The sequence below is a fragment of the Scomber scombrus genome, chromosome 11, assembly GCF_963691925.1.
Source record: "Scomber scombrus chromosome 11, fScoSco1.1, whole genome shotgun sequence".
NCBI lineage: Eukaryota > Metazoa > Chordata > Actinopteri > Scombriformes > Scombridae > Scomber > Scomber scombrus.
Genome location: NC_084980.1, coordinates 10,511,216 through 10,529,737, shown reverse-complemented (window position 1 = coordinate 10,529,737; position 18,522 = coordinate 10,511,216). Strand labels below are relative to the sequence as shown.

At 40.2% G+C, this 18,522-nt stretch overlaps 2 protein-coding genes across 3 annotated transcripts; one reads left to right on the top strand and one right to left on the bottom strand.

Moving 5' to 3' along the window:
- Window positions 1-667: 667 nt before the first annotated feature.
- Window positions 668-9,306, top strand: septin2 (septin 2). 2 transcript variants are annotated; one of them, XM_062429745.1, is made up of 13 exons: window positions 668-803; window positions 2,127-2,168; window positions 3,050-3,161; window positions 4,512-4,598; window positions 4,686-4,809; window positions 5,084-5,218; window positions 5,349-5,466; window positions 5,767-5,868; window positions 6,045-6,190; window positions 6,307-6,390; window positions 7,484-7,544; window positions 7,813-7,906; window positions 8,042-9,306. In XM_062429745.1, the coding sequence occupies exons 2-12, from the start codon at window positions 2,145-2,147 to the stop codon at window positions 7,897-7,899; spliced, it is 1,080 nt and encodes a 359-aa protein (XP_062285729.1). In that variant the 5' UTR covers window positions 668-803; window positions 2,127-2,144; the 3' UTR covers window positions 7,900-7,906; window positions 8,042-9,306. The 2 variants fall into 2 exon arrangements, with proteins under 2 accessions (XP_062285729.1, XP_062285727.1); XM_062429743.1 differs by having other exon boundaries at window positions 3,047-3,161.
- Window positions 9,307-10,572: 1,266 nt separating this feature from the next.
- Window positions 10,573-16,580, bottom strand: stk25b (serine/threonine kinase 25b). The gene is made up of 11 exons (XM_062429742.1): window positions 16,175-16,580; window positions 15,077-15,307; window positions 14,866-14,922; window positions 14,551-14,659; window positions 13,696-13,853; window positions 13,378-13,563; window positions 12,863-13,008; window positions 12,324-12,429; window positions 12,148-12,219; window positions 11,023-11,159; window positions 10,573-10,911 (listed from the first exon to the last, which is right to left on the bottom strand). The coding sequence occupies exons 1-11, from the start codon at window positions 16,202-16,204 to the stop codon at window positions 10,872-10,874; spliced, it is 1,272 nt and encodes a 423-aa protein (XP_062285726.1). The 5' UTR covers window positions 16,205-16,580; the 3' UTR covers window positions 10,573-10,871.
- Between the last annotated feature and the right edge of the window lie 1,942 nt (window positions 16,581-18,522).

The following is an 18,522-nucleotide window of genomic DNA, read 5'->3' as shown; positions in this document are numbered from 1 at the left end:
TTATAACAGAAAGTGTATAAGATGAGAGAGATAAGATAGGATGTGTCTTTATTGATTCCCCTTGGGAAAAATTCAAATTGACACAACAGTACAGTGGAGAGAAAATAATAGCAGCGTAAGGGTGAAAGTGATAAAATGAATAAAATAAAATAAAAGACTATTAAACAAATGTCTGTGTGCATATAAGCGTGCAATGTGTGCAATGTTCCTGGGATTTACACAGTAAGGACAGCACCAGTCTTTTTTGTGAGAGTGTGAGGTACTGGGTGCTGCGGTGTTGTAGCCTACAGTCTGATGACTGATGGATGTATTATAGTACAAATAAATTATTCCCTTTTTTTATTGGGGACCACCTGGAACCCCCCAAAAGACCCCTGGGGGTCCATTGAGCCACTGCTCCAGAGGTCATCAAATATCTCCAGCTCTTCATGAGCTCTGAGGAGAGGCTCTGCATGTTTTCTTTTCATAAGTATAGTTTGAGGTCCCTTTTAAAAACAGAAAAGAGGGAGCTCCATTTAGAGGCGTGGATGAGTATGAGTCTGTTAGTGTTTTTTTTATGGAGCTAGTCATGTGTGATACGGTATACCTGTGTAGGTGATGATCATCAGGCTGCCTCAGTGTGAGCAGAGGGGCCCTGCTGCTCCCTCTCTCTCTCGCCCAGTGCATTGTGGTCTGTGTGCTAAAGGAAGCCGCTGCACCGGAATCTGAAGAATTTGAGGTGTCCGCCAAGTCTGCTGTTCACCGTCAGCTTCTCTCTCTGTGCACCCCCGTCTCCATTCAACTATCTGCGGGAAGATTGTAAGGTAACAACACACATTTCACCCTCTCATCACTTATTCATCTCCCGTGTGAGTCTCGGTATCGCAGTGAAACCCGACGGCGCTAACATGAGCTACTGAAGTTAACATCCTGCTAGTTATCAGTCAAAGCTATGCTAAGGCTGCTCCTAACAGCACTGCTAGCTCGGTGAAACGCTTTCAGTGTCTACTTTCTCCTAGTTTTGCTGCTTTTTCGACATCAGCTCGTCAAGTAAAGCTTTAGGTTTCCATGTGTGATGTGAGCTTCAGCCCGTTTCACACCCACTTTCCCGTTTCACCGTTAACCGAGGAGTAGCCGTGGCTAATTAATCAGCTAATTTCCACAACAGTGTCCATTAATGTGAGAAAATCACTTCTATTCATTCTAGTTAGCGTATTATATCTACGGCTAATCTAGTTGAGTTATGCCTCTCAAACTGGATGAAATTAGCCTCTAATTTCTCTAATTAGCTGGAAAAATAAACCATGTCGAGACATACATTCAGTAGGGCTGGGCAATATATCAATATCATGAAATGAGACTAGATTTGAGTCTTAGATTTTGGATGTCTTATATCAGTATATGGTGTAGGTGTTGTCTATTCCTGGTTTTTAAAGGCTGCATTACAGTAAATTCTTCTAAAAAAAAAAAAAACACTTTACCAGACTGTTGTAGCTGTTCTATTATATGTCTTTACCCACTTAGTCATTAAATTCACATTAATGATGATTGATCAAAAATCTCATTGTGTAAATGTTTTCTGAAAGCACCAATAGTCATCCCTACAGTACCGTTAAGATATTGATATCGAGGTATTTGGTCAAAAATATTATCATATCTCATTTTGTCTATATCGGCCATCAGTCTTTGTCACTCTGACTCTCTGAGCTGTGTGGGTGTGTTTTTGACAACTTATTTCAGTTCAGTTTGAGTGTCCAGTTACACTAAAAAAAATCTGAATTGTAACAACCATCTGTCATGTAGTAAACAAATATAATACCAGCTGCTGAGACTTTGGGATTAATAGCATAAGCATAGCTTAATCATAGCTTTATCCTCAGATAATAGTGTAGTGTTGTCGGACGCAGTTGTAATGCAGCTAGCAGGAAGAGGAGATAGTCGCTTTTTTTCTTCTTTTTCTTGTGGTGAGACACAGTACTCTCACACTGAGAGCACAAACCAGACTTCCTGTCTCTCTCACAGCCGGGCCTGAAAGTATGCAGAGTTATATGAATTACTTCCATTACAGAAAAGGCCCAAATGAAGTTTCAGTGCTAGTTGTTTCCGCAAGTATCTCAGTGTGTGATACAGTCTGTCTTTCATTTCAGGTTTAAAAAGGAACCAACATGTCTCAGGCCGACAAAATGAAGGTGAGTTTTGGTGGGAAAAAACTAGATACTCCATCTAATTCAGTGACTGTCTTTCGAGATTAATAGCTTAGCAGTAATAGTGACGAGAGAGTAAGCTTGTATGTGTGATGTGCTCTTATTCTGTGAGTTCAAACATGCGCAATTCTGTTATTAATAGAAATAATAAGCCTGTTTTCTATTTTTAAACACTCCCACTTGTTTCAGTAGAACATTTTGTGCTTTTCTCACATCATTTACTGTATTTTGTTATTGTTGAGAGCATGAGTATTACTCTCTGAATGCAGGGTCACTCTGGCTTTGATGCTCAGTGTGCTGCTGACTGTACTCATGACTCACTGATTTGGCTTCAAATGTCCAAAGGCAGAGCGAGATCACGCCGCTTATCAATCATGACCTTTGTTGAAAGGACCAGGAAGGGAAGGGTGTATAAATATGACATGCCTGTGTGGCCTAAACAAAAACTAAATAAGGAACATGTGTGTTGTTGGGTTTTTTTTCCCCCTGTCAAGCATTGTCACTGTTAAATGTTGCCCTTTTGGCCTTCTGCTGGCCTTCTGAATAGTTTCTACAGTTTTCTCCTTGACTCAAGCGAAGGGCCATAAAAACTGTAACGAAGGGTGGACGGTCTTCTATAAATAGATCATAGAGAAGTCAGTTTTCCCCCCCCAACACCCCAGATTTTGCTCCTAATCCAGCACTAATAACAAGCTGTCGTGTTATTGGTATAGTGACAGCCAAAACCATGTGCAGCTGCAGATGGATTTACATAGATTTTGCAGCAAAAATTAACTTTAAGTACCATCTATGTCCTTTCATCTTAATTTATGTCACAAGGTTTTCTCGAGATAATGACTTTCTTTGTGCTTTGTTTTCTACAGCAGGGCCAGTTCACCAACCCTGAGACTCCAGGGTACGTTGGATTCGCCAACCTGCCGAATCAGGTTCATCGCAAGTCAGTAAAAAAAGGTTTTGAGTTCACCCTCATGGTGGTAGGTGAGTGTGTTATCGCTGTTTATAAGACTTTTTCTCATTTTTTCTCTTTGTCATTGTGTGACTTTGTATTTAGTTTGGAAAGTGATAGTGTATCTCAGCGTTAGCAGGGTTCAAACTGGAGATTCAATATGGACATTTAAGGAATGCGTTTTGGGGTTTTTGGCTCATGTGTTTTATGTGTTTATGGTGGGATCTGAACATGCTGTTGTTTATTTTTTATGTTATAGTTTTACAGCTTTTTAACCTCCGTAGCTCCTTGCTTTATGTGTTGAGCTTGAGCTGTTTGTCTTTGATCCTGTCTTCAGTAATGCATAGGTGCAGTGTGCACGGAGGCCAGTCGGTAGAAAATGGCAGATGTCACATCAGTGTAGTTGTTCAGCTGGAGTCAGTGGCAGTGTAAACTCTTGATGCGAGCGCTGTGACTGTGTGAACCTCCCTGCATGTTGGGAAGGGGGGGAGGGTAGAAGCCCCTCTGAACACTGCTCATCCTTTTGCTTTAAAATAAACCAGAGAGGAATGTAGCCTGTGAGCCTGCAGGGATAGATTCACACAGCGGCCGAGGCCTGCTGGTCCCTCTACTGCAAGAATACTCATTGAGTGCTTATTTAACCTTGTGCGTGACCCATGTTCTTAAATAAATCAGTGTTTTCCTGCTCACGTATATGTAGATCAGTTGCAGTTCATAGTTAGATCATAGTTATATGAATACAACAAAAAATACAATTTCTCCTCATTGTCCGTCTTTTTACTCAAAAACACTTCTCTAATGCTCTTTTCCAACATGCACCTGAACCTGTAGTCTATAGATTTCATATTTTAAGCCACTTTGGCAAATCTCCAGTTTAGGATGTATTGAAGACTTGTGTAAATCTTTTGCCACGGCTCTGGTGGGAACCACAGTAGCAGCATTCCTTGGTAAAGATCACAAGCGGTTGTTTATGTCTCTGCATTAGTAACACGACCAAGACACTGAAGAAATGTTTTCTTACATTTCTTAACACAGTATAGTATCTTAAATTGTGTTCACTGCTGATGTTTAAGCTAAGCGGCTACTGGTGTTTTCCCAGACAAAATGTGGCATAGTGGGACTCCAACAATGATCAATGGATGTGCTATATCATGAATTTAGAGACACTTTTTATACTGCTGCAACGCTAGGCTATTCATTTGTATTAAAAACATGATCACACTCTTAATCTGCGGATGTGTTATTGTCTTTGTCTAATGTTTGTGGTAGTTTAACATTTATCGTCAGTATATGAAAAACAGTTGAAATGAAATCAATATTTATTCATTTTCTAGTTTTGATGTTCACTGACGATTGTTTCATCTTCCTTTTGTTGCCAAAAGGTGAATCTGGGCTTGGAAAATCCACCCTGATCAACAGCCTGTTCCTCACTGACCTCTACCCTGAGAGAGTCATCCCTGGAGCAGCAGGTAAAACATGCACACAAACCCAAAGGCTGCGTAGAGCCGTATAGTGAAATTCAGGGACTGATTTTTGTCCTTTTCATCTTCTAACAGAAAAGATAGAAAGGACGGTTCAGATCGAGGCATCGACAGTAGAAATCGAAGAGCGAGGAGTGAAGCTGCGTCTCACTGTGGTGGACACACCCGGATACGGAGACGCCATCAACAGCCAGGATTGGTATGAAATCCCTTTGAGAGTGTGTGATGATGAAGGACATGAGGTATTTTTAGATTTGAATTACCAAGTGTCAGTCCTGTGATCTCAGAATAGTTAAAAATAAATATTTGTAGGTATGATTTACATCAAAAGGAGAATGAAGGAGAATTTCTTTCTCATCTGGGCTCTTGAATTTAGTACTTAGTGGGTGTGCCGTCAGCATGGATTACTGTTGTAAAGTGTTTTGTGATAGATACTGTATGTTTTAATGTAATTTACACCTTTTCTCACCCAGTTTCAGCACCATTATCAGCTACATCGATGACCAGTTTGAGCGCTACCTCCACGACGAGAGCGGTCTAAATCGTAGACACATTGTCGACAATAGAGTTCACTGCTGCTTTTATTTCATCTCCCCGCTTGGCCACGGGTGAGTCGTGCACACAGTTCAGTCAATAGTAACACAGTGAATCTGAGAAGCCCTCTTTCAACTCACTGCTTTTCAGAAATACTTAACTTGAATCCTTTATCTGTGCCTGTCTGTTTCCTGTCCTTCCTAGCCTGAAACCCCTGGATGTCCAGTTTATGAAGGCCATCCACAACAAGGTCAACGTGGTTCCTGTCATCGCCAAGGCGGACACGCTCACCCTCAGAGAGAGGGAGAGGCTCAAGCGCAGGGTGAGGACAACAGAGTCACCCATTGTTTCAGGCTCTTTTCCAGTTCCTGAGAGAAACTGCAGCTGTCATGCACTCGTGCTCACTGCTTTAGCCTCCCAGTGTGTCAGTATACCGGAGGTGGTGTTTAAATGAAGTGTTGAGTCAGTGCTTAATGGGTAAATACGAAAAACCAAGGGGTAAGATTCAAAAATGATCTCAATGAACAGGAATATTGAAGTCCCGACTAAACAGGAAATAAAGAGATACTTAAATACATAATAGGAAGTTACTAACCTGTGTTGTCACTGTGTTATTGTTAAGATTCTGGATGAGATTGATGAACACGGTATTAAGATCTACCACCTTCCTGATGCTGAGTCAGATGAGGATGAGGACTTCAAAGAGCAGACCAGGATCCTCAAGGTAAACCCTGTAAAGCTTTCAATCCCTGAATTACTTGTTTAGGAATTCCTACCACAGAAATGGGAATTTGTCAAAAATAAAACAAATTAACAATATATCCTTTAATCCTAAGTACAATAATTTATGTAGGGGGTTGAAACATAACATAAGACATATGAACTGCTCCTTCTCTTCAGGCTAGCATCCCATTCGCAGTGGTAGGATCCAACCAGCAGATTGAGGCCAAAGGGAAGAAGGTGAGGGGCCGCCTGTACCCCTGGGGTGTGGTCGAGGTGGAGAATCCCGAACACAATGACTTCCTCAAGCTGCGGACCATGCTGATGTGAGTGGTGGAGGAGGCTGAAACCCTCCGCTCTCCTTACTCTTTGACATTTGTGACATTTTTGTGTTACATTACAAGTGTTTATTGCCTGATGACTTTTTCCTCAACCTCCTCAGAACCCACATGCAGGATCTACAGGAAGTGACTCAGGACCTGCACTACGAGAACTTCCGTTCGGAACGCCTCAAGCGGGGCGGCAGGTTGTCCTCCCATGGTTACGTTCTACCTCTGTCTCCTGCGTACGTACCTGTCTGTCTGCTTGCCTTTCTGCACCTCCCCCACCTCAAACAGCAAACCTCTTATTCTAATAGAATCATGTTTTATGTTATTTATAGCGAATATTAGAAATACACTGAAACGCCATGTCGTTAAACTCACACACACGATAAACACACAAATTGAACTGTTACGGCTTTAAGATAAAAGGCTAGGGTTTGCATTATAAGCCGAGGACTTTATTTACATAACCTGATGATTACTAGAATGGGACCATTTTTTGTCCTTCTATTGTTGAACTAGCGTCAGTTATGTAGCTTTAACTCATCATTTTGCATGGAAACTACACCAGTTAGACCGTGGTAGTGAGGTAGACCTGGATTTCATGCTGTAGTGGGTCATGGTTTTTCATGGTTGGTTAGTAGCTAAATGGCATGTGTAGTTAAAGAGGATTACTGTGTATGTCATTTAACATAGTGTGGTCATATCATCATTAAAACCTCAATGTAGACTGAAAAGATTCTTTTAGACTTTCCTCTAAATCCAACCCCAGGAAAAAGGGACTGGTTTTACTGTCTTCACATGTCCCCGTCATCTGTCCAATGATGTGGACTGTTGGAGGTATTGTTTTTTTTTGTTTGTTTTTTTTCTTCTTCCATTCGGGGGGAGGTAACTCTGTTCCCCTGACTTTCACACTTGCTGCTTCTCTCTTGGATCTTTGCTTCTAGTTATTTGTTGTAGACGCCCACTTTTCTCATCAACTGTTTTGTCTTCCTGCAAAAGAAAAAAAAAAACTACTAACCCACTGACCCCCTTTTTTCCACTTTCTCAATGTGGCTTTTGTCATGCTTGCCTAATGTTACTTAAAATGTCACAACATGCACTCTCAGCATACAAACATACACATTTCACATTCCTGTCTGCGGACTCACAGTAAGTTTGACAAATCAGTAAACAAAGCGATTTAACTTCTCTGATCGTGCATTTGGTTAAACAGCCACACATTCTGCCCAAATGTTAAAGTTTGATTTTGTAGCTTAAAGCATCACAGTAACTAAACGTGTGTTATCGATGCAGAAAGGGACCGGAGCCGGAGGAAATGGACAAGGATATAATCCTGCAGGAGAAGGAGGCTGAGGTGGGTTATTTCAGACACTGCTTTACAGTTACATAGTCTGTGTCAAAGCTGTGAGCAATCAAACCTGTTTAAGAATGGTCTCTCTTCTTCTTCTGCATTAATCTTATTCATTGGGTATAAGCACAGTGGCTGTTAGACTATAAATCGGAATGAATACCTCCAATTTTCTGTCCAAATATCTTCATAAAGTCTGAGCTGTCTAAATGAATATCTGTCGTTTTAGTGCAGTTCTCTCCGTCTTATACATGATATTTTTTGTATCCCGCAGCTAAGACGAATGCAGGAGATGATTGCCAAGATGCAGGCCCAGATGCAGAAGCACGGAGATGGAGAGGGAGACGGCCCCCATGCGTGAAAAGCCAGTAAGAGAAAAGACACATGAATACATTTAACTCACATCCTGATTCATACTCACTGCATGTATTTGCAACTTAAATACCTAAAAAAGACTTACGTTTATACTGATGTTCTCTGATGCCTTTTCTTTTCCGCTGCAGGTATTTGAGCCACTGCTTGAGTTTGACCAGAGAGAGAAAGAGATGAACGATAGCAGCAAAGGATGTAGAAGCTACCTGGTTGTTGACTCATACTGCTAGCCACTATCTTCATTCAGTCCCCCACGGGATCTGGAGTCTTTTTTTTCTTTTCTTTTTTTTTTATACATACAGTCAAATATATTCAAACAGTGTTATGTTCATATATATATATATATACACACACGGTTCTATTTCTTACACTTTTAAAACATTTTTGTTTCATTTAAAACTTTTGCCAGTTTCGCAAATGAAGTAATGTGACCCATCTCTTTAAACGGTGGCAAATATTTTTAATACAAAACCATTGGGAGTTACTGTTACTTTTCCATTTTTTAGCTATTGACAAAACCAAATTATTGCTGCTTCAATTCACTGCTTTTAGCCCCAGAGCTGCTCTCAACACACATACTAACATTTGCTCTGTGAAAGAGCTTCAGTGGGAGAGTCAGCTGTAGCAGAAATAGCTGAAAATCTTCTTTCTGCCATCGTTATTACGCCATTGTCTCAATGTTCTTTTTGTCAAGAGAAAACTGTATTTCAGATTTCCCTCTGGTTCAGAAGTGACCATACAAACCTCCCGTTGAATAGGGTCGATCCTGCTCAGTGTTAATTTGTGTTATTCCACTCATGCATGCAGCTCTAGACCCTGTCTGGAAACATTTAAGGTGAATTTCCTCAGTGTTGTGTTGGGATTTTTGTTCAAATCTTACCCATTACTGCATCTCTAAGACCAATGTCGCCAAGTACAACGGCATTAAAGTATATTTAAGCTCCTTTTGAGTTTAATATTAGATAAACTGTGACCCTTGGCCTCTTACAGTCTTCCTGTAGACCTGACAAATGAAGGATAGTCAATGGAGGTGTGTTTGACTGACACACTTCAGTTTGGTGCTTTCAATCAACTTGACACTCCATGTTTCCTCCATAATGTAAAGTGAAGTGCCAGCGAGCATTGTTAACGTTTTTTTTTGTTTCATTGATGCTCATTCGATACGATAGAATTTTGTAAGAGGCATAGTTTTACCTGTCCCAACTGCTGAGTGCTTTGTGGTTTCCACGACCACAGAGGTTAAAGGTGACCTGACGAGGTCGGTGTAGCCAATGTTTTCCCTCACCAGCCAAGATGTGAGTTCTTGACATTCCTCTTTGTGCTGTTTTTAATCCAATATTAAAATACCAAATAATGTTCTTGATGCATATATTGTAATAAAAGTTTTATTCAACTTTAGTAACATCTTCTGTGGTCCGAGCCTTTTATACTTTTTATTTTGTGTGTTTCTTTCTATTTAGTTTCAGTAAGTATGAATCTGCCTGCGTATCATTAATTATTAACTAAACTGTCTATTCAAGCTTCATCACTGTCCTACAATACATTGTTGTTTCGTTACACCCTGCTGTTAATAAATTGTCTATCACGGGGCTGAAGTTGCTCAACAGACACATCAGCTGATGTTTTCTGCTCCCCCTGTGTGCGTTTCATTTCAGCGAGATAATTACCTCTGAGAGACAAAACCGCCATGAACCTGCCCTGACTGCAACAGTGTATCTATAATTACAGCGCAGTGTATGGATAGGTTAATTACCCAAAACCCCAAGCTTATACTTATCTAACAGCAGGAGAAACACATGATAGTTAAAGACCTACAAAGGAAATTAGCATCATTAACCATTACACATGTTGAACTTGCACAAATGGATGAACTACATAATGAATTAGATTTATGTTTAATGCACCTCAAATACTTTTTACAGGATAATGTGATCTACCTGCAGCACTAGGCTGAGGTGTAATTTAAAGGATCATTTTCACCAAATTTCACATCTGTCTTAAAGCAATGGTTAGGTGTTCATACTGGCTAAAATACTTTTTCTTAATGAGTTTTCAGTATAAATGATGGGGGACAAAGTACACATTCCTTGTCCTGTGTTATTCAGTGGCCTGGGATAGTCAAATCAAGTGAAACTTTGGAAGACATCCACTTGTTTGTCTGGTACTACTGAAGTCTTATATTAGCTTCAGATATATTTTTGCACTAAAGATTTTGGGAGGATAGTCTTTTTGATGGCCAATTTGAGTGTTTTCATGGACACCTGACTGTTTTAAAACAGCTGAAAAACCCTGTGAAAAACTGTAAACCTATCCTTTAATGTCTAAACAGTGAAATGTATGTGGACTGGACTGGTTTCAAGTCATTCACAGAGCTAACATAGATACAACCATTAACCTAACCTGTAATTAACATAATCCATGCAGGCCTATGGAGAACATTCAAACTTCACACGGAAGGGCCCCAGCTGGCCAGAAGGTTCGATGCCAGAACCCACTTACTGTGAGGAGACAGTGGTAACCACTGCAGCACCGTGCTGCCCTCATTCAGTCATGGTTGTAAATAACTCTTAACTGCTTATCCAAATAATTATTAGTTTCAACAACACTGCATTCCTGCTTGTGAGAATCTAAGTAACACCAAACAAGACACTCAAGAAAAACAGACATTTTCCATAGACTTTATTATAGTTTTTTCTTCTCAATCTAACAGGTATACACAACGCTCTAAATGTCATGGCTTTTTTTGTCTTAAATACTCTCCGCTCTTAAAGAAAAACTGTAAAAATATTTAATTATAACTAATTAAAAGATCTCTTAGGGGACAGGACTGGGGAAGGGTGTAAAGGTAGGAAGGATGAGTTGGGGGGGTGTTGGTGGTCTTCTGTGGTCCTTATCTGAGGCGTTGGGTTGGTTTGAGAGACAGAAAAGGGGGGCAGGGTTAAGTTACATCCAGCTGGGGTTTCACCGCGAAGACGGGGTGGTGTTACCATTTAAAGAAAACCTGAGAGAACGACATGAAGCAGCATGTTAGAATAAAATAGATTCAATCCTCCATTAAAATAAATATTTTCTGCTGCATCATGAACTTCCCGGCTAAAGGGTGTTACATCACCTGCACACTCTCTCCATCATGTGTGTGACGAGGCGGTCAGAGATGCCCGGACAGGACTCTTCAGCGAGGTTGAAGGCGTTCTCCAACTCCTCAATGGCTCCTACACCGCCGCCGCTCGCTCGCCGCTTCTCCTTCAACTGATGGCGGAGAAAATCAATATGATCAGAAAGAACATTTTTTTATGCTGTGCAATGGATCGTTTCAAATTTCAACCAAATAATTAGCCATATCTCAACTATACTGTTGTAGAGTACAATTTTCCTACTATTTCCTGTGTTATCCATATATATATAAGCTACATTAAAACACATAGTACACATAAAGTCACTGTATAAAATCACATTTCACATTTGCATACTCTTGTGAAAGCAGGCAAAACAATGAAGTAAGAGGTGAAGCACTAGGTCAGGTATAGTTACTGTTTTACAAAGCCATGGATTGAAATAGCTCTTGGTTTAGCCAAGTCTTGCATAACCTAAACCAATATCCTAGAGATTAGAGTTACTCTTGGACTAAATGAGGGCTTACATTAATGACAAGCACCGCCGGTCAGACAAGTACTGACAGGAGCGAGCTGCTCAATAAAATTGATAAAATTAGTGTTACTTTGTGTGAATGTTCTGAGAAAATGTGCAGATTATTGCACTGTTGCAGCTATGATCTGCATTGTGATCACAAAGAAAATCCATCGCTGCATCTTCTATTGTTGTTTTTTAACTCAGTGACTACAAAATGTTATCTTTTTGTGATTCAGTGAAGGACTAACACAGGTTTTTGGAATTAGTCCAGGGATCTTAAGTCAAGACGTAACTCATCCAAATTTAAGATGTTTCAAAAAGACAGTTTGGTGGATTAAATATTCTCTATTAAGACTCTGTGCTTGTTTCATATTTTCTTTGTCCAGAAATCATGACCTAACCTAATTCACAAAACCTGTTTAGTGAATAATGATTTTTGTTTGGGTGCATAGCAGCCCTCATTTTTATCCCTAGACTGCCCTAATGCACTGAAGTGTCAGTGAAGTGGTTTTCGGTGCTCTGATAAAATAAAGGAGAGATCATTAGAAGTACAATGAATAACATTATTTCAGATTATATAATCCCACTGCCGGACAGTTATGCCTACCTCTCTGAAGATGGGTGTTACCAAGGCCGACAAGCATTGTGACTTGGGTTGCCTTTTCACTGAATCTCCTGACTGCAAGAGAAAAAAGAAGGTATAAGGAAAAAAAAAAAATACTCAACTGTGTGTGTGTGTGTGTGTGTGTGTGTGTGCCCGTGCTCACTCTGTATATGTCTTACCTCTGAATCTGTGTGTGTGTAGCCCTTCTGTAACTTGTTCATAGAGTTGGGTCTGACTGTAGGGAAGGTCCACATGGGACACTGATCCACGTCACTATCAGCATCCCTTAAGAAAGGAAAGACAGGAGGAGGAGGAGAAGATTGAAAGAAGGAGAAACAAGACGAGAAATATGACCTGACATATAATGAATCATCGACCCAGTTTTATGGATCCAGAGGAACATTTTCTATTGAGGACTATTGCACAAGTGTATTCTCCTGTTCTTTTTAAATAGGTCCTATTAGCACAAAGAACAAAAAATGAAACACTCCATCTTGATGTTTAGCAATCCTGGAATTTGTCACAAGCTTGTATAGCTGATGGAAATTTCAAAGTAGGAAACATGAAAACGTTTATATCTAATACTAATGAATGGAAAAACAGTTTGTCTAGTAAATGTCCATAAATAATGAAATCCTGTAAAATATGTGTTTATTGGTGCCATTTTAATAAAGTGGTTGTGAAGGTTTGCGTACAAATGTGTGCTCTTGAGACTCACATATCTGAGTCGTCAGAGCTGGATTCTTCTCCGTGTCCCTCTGATTTCCAGCGGCGGTACCGGTCGATCAGCTCTGTCAGGTAGGCCGTCTTCTTGGTGTAACGCGTGATGAACTTGTGCTTCAAGAGTTCTTTGGCTGTTGGCCTCTGGGCAGATACGTTAGAAAGACAGAAGCAGCAAAAATGATTCATGTGACAATATTATAATCAGCGGCTTCTGGAGGTGGAAGAAAAAAACAGCTGGGATCAGAGTACTGCTTTCTAGTAACAACATATATACGTATCAAGAATGTGATTTAGATCCTGTTTGAATATTCGAGAAGGTACAGCACAAATTATAATAACTATTTAAGTTTGGGCATGCTAATCCAATTGCAAAAATAGCTGGTAGGATAAATGACCAATGCAGCGCCAATCTGGAATTACCTTCCAATGTTCTGACCTTAATTAGGTCAAGCAGGCATGTCTGATCCCAGTTTGGTTACACTTTGGTCCGTATGAAAGGACTTTACTCACAAAACGGGGGTCTTTATTTAGACAAGCCTCCACAAACTCTTTGAATGGCTTGCTGTAAGGGCCCTCCAGGGTGGGTGGAGTGTTTTTGGGAATGAGGAAGAGGACCCTCATGGGGTGCAAGTCAGAGTTGGGAGGTTCACCTTTGGCCAGCTCAATAGCGGTGATTCCAAGAGACCAAATATCAGCCTGAGGGGGGTGAAGAAAAGTGTAACATGTTAACTTCACATACAGGCATCAGTTCTCTGGAAACTGTTAACTCATGAAATGGAAGCAGTTATACAGGTTGTCTGCTGACCGGTCCACAGACCCTGGCCTCACCTTGAAGTCATAGGCTGACTGTTTGATAACCTCTGGAGCCATCCAGAAGGGCGTCCCGACAAAGGTGTTCCTCTTAATCTGAGTATCTGTCAGCTGTCCCGCCACCCCGAAATCTGCCAGCTTCACGTCGCCCTGCTCCGACAAGAGCACATTGGCAGCTGGGAGAAACAGACAAAAAAAAAAGGAAAGACAGTTAAAATACAAGTGCAGGCTATACAAGCAATCCATTAGAGTTTACCTCTGGGATCAGTTACTGGCAGTCTTTTTCTGTTTAACATGACATGCTAAAAGCAAGACATCAATAAAAAGGCCATTCTGCAGTTATGGGTAATGAAGTGGTTTCACTGAAGCAAAGACAAACAGCTTCAGAACAGCAGGAGACGAATAAGAGTGCCTTCAGCGGAAACAGTACAGTGTACATTGATAGCCAATTTACAAGCAATCAACCCTCTTTTCCCTTCTTATTACTGATTTTTTAATTATTCCAAAATGGTAAATGGACTGTACTTATATAGCGCCTTTCTAGTCTTTATGACCACTCAAAGCACTTTACACTACATCTCATTCACCCATTCACACACCTTCATAGACTGATGGCAGGAGCTACCACGCAGGGTAGCCAACCTGCACATCAGGAGAAGTTAGCCAAAAAGGGAGAACCATGTTTTCTTACAGAGGTAAAAAGCACATCAGCTCCTGATGTTATCTGCCTTTCTAGCAGGGCGAAACGCTATAGAATTATATATCTATGTGATGCTGAATGACAAAGAACTGTTGGCAATGCGAATGCGCCTGTTTCATCCATTTGTGGCGTTTTCTATACCGTCATCACTACATGAAGAGAGTTCTCATTACCTTTGATATCTCTGTGAATCTTCCTTTCAGAGTGCAGATACTCCAGCCCCTTTAGTATTTCCCTCAATATAGTAGCAATGTAAGTCTCTTCAAGAGGCCCTGGACGGAGCTACGACAGAGGAGGGAGATGATGAAGGTGAGGAAAATAAATCACCGAAAAGTCAAAGCCAGGAGGGAGAGCAAAAGAAAAAAGAAAAAAGAAAAAAGAAAAAAAAAAAAAAAGAAGTCAGGTTTTCCTTCTCAAGTTGCAAAAATGTCACTGTGTAAGATTTGTATAAAACTTTGTGGGCTGCATAAAAATAGAAACCTTCTTACCAGATCTAGAGCAGATCCTCCACCTAAATACTCCATGATAATCCACAGCTTGGTTCCCTGAGAGAGAGAAAAAAAGGAAAGACGTAAGATTGAAAAACCCTGCTCTTCCTTTGCCTCTATGACACTGGCTATATGTGTGTGGGTGTGTGTTTGTATCTGTACGCATCCTCATGTTGTGTGTATCGCTTCAGTATTGCTGTTATCATCTCACCTTCAGGTATGATCCATAATACTTTGTAACAAAAGGACTATCACACTGGCTCAGCACCGTGATCTCCTGCTGAATGTCTTCGATCTCATCCTCTGCCTCCTCCAGATCTATGATTTTGATCGCCACCACCTCCTTCGTGCGGTTGTTGATGCCTTTGTAGACTTCTCCAAAGGAACCCTTTCCGATCCGCTCCTGCTTTGTAAAGTACTCCTCGGGGTCCAACCGGGTATTCTAATCCAATGATAAAATAAAAAAGTACATTCAATTACTGAGTGTGTGTGCATGTGTCAACACAGTTTCACTATTCAATATTCACCACTAGTCAAATGCTGGTAAGATATCCAAGCGGCTGGTAGATTTGCTTCACTCACCACGCAGAAAACACAATGGTAATCTATTGAGTGTCGGGTAAAATTTAAATATTCGCTATCTATTTGGCCAACGGACAAAAAAGTTAATTTCACACCCTGCCATACTCTTCTATAAAGGTTTACCTCACAGTGGGAAGAACATCTATAAAGCAATAATATATAAACATATAGGTTACTATGCACTGTCCAAAGTATAAAAACATGATGGATGATTAACCCTTCTTATATGGAGGCGACACCCATCCATCCAGTCACAGCCCATACAATTGACTAGACTCTTGATTGAACTTTGTGACAGTATGTAATTTAAAAGGCGTGACACTTCTGTATCACAGCAGGAGATGGGTGATGATTTGACTGAAAAGGAGCCCCATGAAGAAACTATTAAATTCAAAATGCTAAGGATATCTCCACTACATGACAACTACACTCCTAAAATACTGCAGATTAAATATTAATAATATTGCTGTATTGTTTCTTGACATGAAGAGCTTCTATTGTCTCTGTGCTTTGAAAGCATCTTTATCCTGATGCTGACAATGGCTGTAAGATGAAAAACAAATGATTTCGTGTTATGTCATGCGTGTATATATCAGGTTTTTAGCACTCGGTGGTTGAGACCCCCCACCCACCTATTCATGAAAGCCTGACAGACAGTGGTGGGGGCTCGCCTTGTCTTGGACAAGAAGAAGGGAGGTGACAGTTGGTGAAAAGAGGATTTGTGTACCTGGTTTTGCATGTCTCGAAGGTGTGCCATCCCCTCTTGAACTGGTCAGGGACAGCCGCAGCTATCTCTTCTCGAAGTTATAAAATTGGTCCTTTTGGGGTTTTTCCTCCCCTCTTAGCTGTCTAGGAAGCTAGCTAGGTGGCTAGCCAGCAAGATAGACACCCAATCTGCTGGCTTTAACGGGGCTGTCACTCCGCGCACTGTTTTCGGCCTCCAAGTCCAACCGGGGGACCGAGCAGCCCTGCGACACAGCCAGCTACAGACCCAGAGACTCCATGTGTGTCGGCGGGGACAAACAGCAAGATGAAATGCTCCTTCCGCGTATTAATATTTAATTCATTTCAAGGAACGCTTAGCCTGTTGTTCATTTGAAGCTTCAGGAGGACAAAATAATGGCCCAAACAGACGACGCATGCGCATTGCTTTCGAAAACGGTGGACTTCTGGGATTTGTATGTCTAATCTCTGTAGTTTAGGTTTCTTGGTAGAGTTTTTTTAACATTTAGATTTCTTCATTTTAAATACTGCCACTGAAGCTTTTGACCAAAATATAGATACATAATATAGATAAACTCAGTGTGAAATGAAAAAAAAGACGTGCTTTAAAAGGTGTTCTTTATTATTAAGCGTTAAGGCTTGTAAAGGTAGAGGGTAAAATGAATACAGCAAAATATAGGGAAATCCTGGAGGACAATCTGATTCATTCTGCTTTTTTTCCCAGCAAGACACAAAGCATACAGTGAAAGCTGCACAGAAATGGTTTAAAGAAACAAGGTGAATGTTCTGGAGTGACCGAAACAAAGTCCAGACCTCAATCCAATAGAGAATTTGTGGCTGGACTTGAAAAGGGGCTGTTCATGTTTGATCCTCTTGCAATGTGACATAGCTTGAGCAGTTTTGCAAAGAAAAATGGAGTAAAATTGTAGTGACCAGATGTGCAAGCCTGATTGAGACCTATCCACACAGACTCAGTGCTGTGATTGCGGCCAAAGGTGCATCTAGATACCGAATTGAAGGTTGTGAATATTTATGCAATCACCTATTTTACATTATATATTTCTAATTAATTGACATTACTTTGTATAAATCTGTTTTCACTTTGACATTAAAGAGTTATTTTTGTAAAAAAATTTAAAAAAAAAGCCAAATATATTGACCATGATTAAATTTATTAAAGCAATGAAAGAGGAAAACACCCAAGAATACTTTTTATAGGCACTGTATGTCAGAGTTAAGTAGGCTCTTTTCAATGAACCCAGTCTGTCTTGGATGATTTTATAGGAAACTACTATCTCAGTAACTACCGACTGCAGTAAATTAGTACTTCTAAATCTCTTATTCTGTTTTACATACACATCTGCATATATACACACACAAGAGATAAAGCTTGCTGTTTGCCTCAACAAAGCCCAAACCTGGTGGTTAGAAAGGCACGTTCAGCAAAATTAACTACCAGCAGCTGCAGTCAGTCTCACTCAGGGGCGCCACCAGGGATTTTGGGCCCTATGAAAAGATATCACATTGGGCCCCACCACTACACACAGGTCACACCAACCATGCACAATTGCTGTAATCAGCTCTACCTGTGAAGGCTTGCAACTCACTTGTAGTCTAATACTAACTGTACAATATTTACTGGCATTAAGCTGTGAAAATATAACACTGTGTTGACATGCAAGTAACAGGTTTACAGTCTACTGCTGTGCAATTATACTCATTCAAATGCGCAATAATATATATTCTTTACATGTTTTTTTTGTTTAGTTTTTTAAAGTTCCCTGGTTTTATTATTAATATCAGCACTTTTAAATATTCTGTAATATTTTGAGTGATTGCTACAAAATATCGTTTGGATGTGCACTGTGTAGTGTATAATCTGAATGACAAAATCTATTTTATCTTATTTTATACAAATAAAGTGTTAGTTTAATGCTTTATTTTAATTATAAATGAAATATTCTATTATGTTTAAAAAATAATAATAATAATTATGTTCTAATATTTTTAGGGCCCCTGTCAGTCATGGGCCCTTAGAATCATCCTAGCGTTTTACCCCCTTATGGGCACCCCTGGTCTCACTGTTGCATCTTTGTCAGCTGCTGCAATGGAATTACAAAGTAAGCCAAACATGACAAAACATTAAATCTTTTATGGTAGGTTCTGCCTTTTGAATTCAAGCCCATACTCTTAGGGAAACACCACAGTATAAACAACAAAAAGGAATTAACGGTACATTAATTTGTGCCATGCCCTGACTTGATTCATTTTACTGATAGAAAAACAAACACGAATTGCGAATCATCTTTATTGCTCAAGTATGTTTAAGCACACAAGGGTTTAGTGGCTCTC

Excerpts from the sequence above, each read along its gene's own strand:
- septin2 (XM_062429743.1), top strand. The coding sequence starts at position 2,145 with ATGTCTCAGGCCGACAAAATGAAG. Across the intron at positions 2,169-3,046 it reads CTCAGGCCGACAAAATGAAG|CAGGGCCAGTTCACCAACCC; the intron begins GTGAGTTTTGGT and ends TGTTTTCTACAG. Across the intron at positions 3,162-4,511 it reads GTTCACCCTCATGGTGGTAG|GTGAATCTGGGCTTGGAAAA; the intron begins GTGAGTGTGTTA and ends TGTTGCCAAAAG.
- stk25b (XM_062429742.1), bottom strand. The coding sequence starts at position 16,204 with ATGGCACACCTTCGAGACATGCAAAACCAG. Across the intron at positions 13,854-14,550 it reads GATTCACAGAGATATCAAAG|CTGCCAATGTGCTCTTGTCG; the intron begins GTAATGAGAACT and ends TGTTTCTCCCAG. Across the intron at positions 13,564-13,695 it reads AGTCAGCCTATGACTTCAAG|GCTGATATTTGGTCTCTTGG; the intron begins GTGAGGCCAGGG and ends CACCCCCCTCAG.